The sequence below is a fragment of the Dipodomys ordii genome, unplaced genomic scaffold (genome assembly GCF_000151885.1).
Source record: "Dipodomys ordii isolate 6190 unplaced genomic scaffold, Dord_2.0 Scaffold20, whole genome shotgun sequence".
Classification (NCBI taxonomy): domain Eukaryota; kingdom Metazoa; phylum Chordata; class Mammalia; order Rodentia; family Heteromyidae; genus Dipodomys; species Dipodomys ordii.
This window is the reverse complement of record NW_012267236.1, coordinates 21679307-21682322: the sequence shown is the minus strand read 5'-3', so window position 1 is coordinate 21682322 and position 3016 is coordinate 21679307. Positions and strand designations below refer to the sequence as shown.

At 40.3% G+C, this 3016-nt stretch overlaps 1 protein-coding gene across 1 annotated transcript in view; it reads right to left on the bottom strand.

Moving 5' to 3' along the window:
• Ywhaq (tyrosine 3-monooxygenase/tryptophan 5-monooxygenase activation protein, theta) overlaps window positions 1-3010 on the bottom strand; it is a 16629-nt gene extending 13619 nt beyond the window's left edge. Inside the window, exon 1 of the mRNA XM_013013764.1 lies at window positions 2902-3010. Within this exon, the coding sequence (XP_012869218.1) occupies window positions 2902-2959 (58 nt within the window). The 5' untranslated portion in view covers window positions 2960-3010. The remainder of the gene's footprint in view (window positions 1-2901) is intronic.
• Window positions 3011-3016: the final 6 nt, after the last annotated feature.

The window sequence follows — 3016 nt, the reverse complement described above, 5'->3', positions numbered from 1 at the left end:
TTATCCAACAATTCCTGAAAGAAATGAAACATTAAAAACTATTAAAGCTACCTTATTACAAACAAGAACTTATTAGCATATATCTGTCTGCCATTTATCCAAACCACTAGGTCAGGCTGTTACCACTAGCTTCCTCATCAGACTTGAAAAGTAGTGGCCCACAGTTTCTAAAAGCAAGGCTCAACTGTACCAAACAGAGGTACATGTAGGAAATATAATGAGGTTTAGAAACTTACCATTTGAAAGCAGTTTTGTATCACCTAAATCTAAAGTCTATTTTAGTGGTGTTGGGGGGGCAAACCCAGGGCTAAATCCAAGCTAGGCGAGAGTTCTATAGCTCACTGAGCTACATACCCAGCTCTGAATCTAAATACTTTAAAAACTGGGTTTATCTTTTTATTTTAGGAAAGAGTTTCAGTGTGTAGCCCAGACATACAATCTCCTACTTCAGCCACCCTGCCCACAGTTCTTTTATCCTGTATTTTGTACATGGTTCTTAAAAAATGAATTTCTAGAGGTACGAAGTTACCAAAGAAAAATATGATAAGTAGCTTTAGATGTTATTTAAAAACTCTTTGAACTAAAAAATATTATGGAGTACAATGAAATTGTCATAGAAATTCTAAAGTGTTAATACCTACCTGATATTTTGTTTGGAGACTAAAACCAATCAACAAGCCAAAGCCCAGAACAGTTGTTCGATACTTTTGGCTACTTCTGCTTAGCAAACATGATTTTGAGAAGCACTACTCCAGAAAATTAATGCAAAGTGAACTATGCAAAGAACATGTTTGCTTGTTTGCATTCTGGGAAAATGTTTACATTTTGGAAAAATTCCAGATGCTATCAATCAGTAAGATATTTTTTTTAAAAATACCACGTATGCCAGGTGCTGGTGGCTCACACCTGTAATCCTAGCTACCCAGGAGGCCGAGATCTGAGAATCATGGTTCAAAGCCAGCCCAGGCAGTAAAGTCCATAAGGCTTTTATCTCCAATTAATCACCAGAAAACCAGAAGTAGCACTTGGTTCAAAGTGGTAGAGTACTAGTCTTGAGCCGAAGAGCTCAGGGACTTGCCAGGCCCAGAGTTCAAGCCTCAAAATCAACAACAACAAAATACCAAATTAGCCCAAAAAGACTATTTCAAATGTACTTATATTACTGAAGAACAAAAATTTAGACATAAATAATAAAAGTTTAGAAAAGGTGGTTCGAATACCCAAGAACATCCTTGTCTGCGTAATTTAAAATTGCCTAAACACAATATTATCATTTTATCCCTTAGTTATTTTCATGGTAATAAATAGAAACATTTAAAATCATTAATGTCATTCTTTTTGGGCTGTACTTGGTTTGAACTTAGAAGTCACACTAGCTAGTCAGTGCTCTACTGCTAAGCCATGCTTTCAATCCTAGTATCAGATATTTTCAATATTTTTAAACATCTGAGACTGGACTAAGTTAAACCCTTTATTTATACATATATATGAATCCACTAGACAGTTGATTGTCTTTGCATTTTTTTAATGTTGCTGAATTTAGAACTGTAAGACACAGAATCCAAGAATGATGAATGTCCTCTGATATACATTTTAAAGCAAAACTGTTCACACAGATGGAAGCAAACTCTATGACATGGAATTCGTGATCAGCTATATTACAGTAGAACTCAAACTCTAGTTGCAAAACTCAATCAAACAGGCTGGGAAGGTAGCTCAGTGGTAGAGTGCTTGCCTTGCATGCATGAGGTCCTGGGTTTGATTCCTCAGCACCACATAAGCAGAAAAAGCCAGTGGCTCAAGTGGTAGAGCACTAGCCTTGAGCTGAAGAGCTGAGGAACATCACCCAGGCCGAGTTCAGGCCTCATGACTGACAAAACAAAACAAAAGCCTCAATCAAACCCTAATTACTTTGTATTCCCCTCAAAGTTCAATTTTCCCCAAACCTCTACAAATTGTAGCAAAGTAGGACCCCAGACTGCCTCCATCTGGGACTGCGGTCCCAGTATGATTTTTTTTTTTTTTTGGTCGGTCGTGGGGCTTGAACTCTGGGCCTGGGCGCTGTCCCTCAGCTCTTCATCTCAAGGCGAGCACTCTACCACTTGAGCTACAGCGCCACTTCCGGTTTTCTTCTTTTTGCTTATGTGGTGCTGAGGAATCGAACCCAGGGCCTCAGGCATGCAAGGCAAGCGCTCTACCACTGAGCCAACTTCCAAGCCCCTATGGCTGCATTTCTTTTCCTTTGGAAAAGGTCTCACACTATGTAGCCCTAAGGCTCACCACTAAGGCTGACCCTGCCTCAGCCTCCCAAGTGCTGTGCTTTCATTTTTGAGAACATGAGCAACATTCATTTTCTGATACACAAACTCCAAAATAATTTTTTGAGTTACAGAGAGCCTAGAGATGACAGACATGGTCATAAATGTTCCATGAATCCCATATTAAGGTCTGAATCTGAAATGTCTCTTGTGGGCTCAAAGGCTTGGTTAACAACCGGATCCTAAGGGCTCTGGGATAATCAACAGATACTCATTCCCTTGATGGGTTCACAGAAAGCAGGCGTTATCAGAGCATGGTAGAAACTAGGAGGCAGCTGGAGGAAGTAAGTCACTGGGGCATGCCTGGAGAGATACACCTTGTCCCCACAGCCCTTCCCCTGCCTCTGCTTTGACTGCCACGCACAGCTCTGCTCTATCTAACGCCTTCTCTACCACCGTGTCAAGCCTTGTCTCAGACCTACAGCAATGCAGCAGTCAACCTAGACAGAAACCTCAGAAAGGAGCAAAAATAAACCCTGCAAGCTCTTTCTGTCAGTATACCGTCAAAATGACAAACACCTGGCTAACATTCCTGCTCCTTGTTATGGATTTTAACTTTACTCAGGAAGTCAGATGTACTTACGTTTTCGATCATCACCACATGCAACTTCAGCAAGGTACCGGAAATAATCTCCCTTCATTTTCAGATAGAAGACCTTACTCTCTGGATTAGTTGCATTGGCTATTAAATATTTATC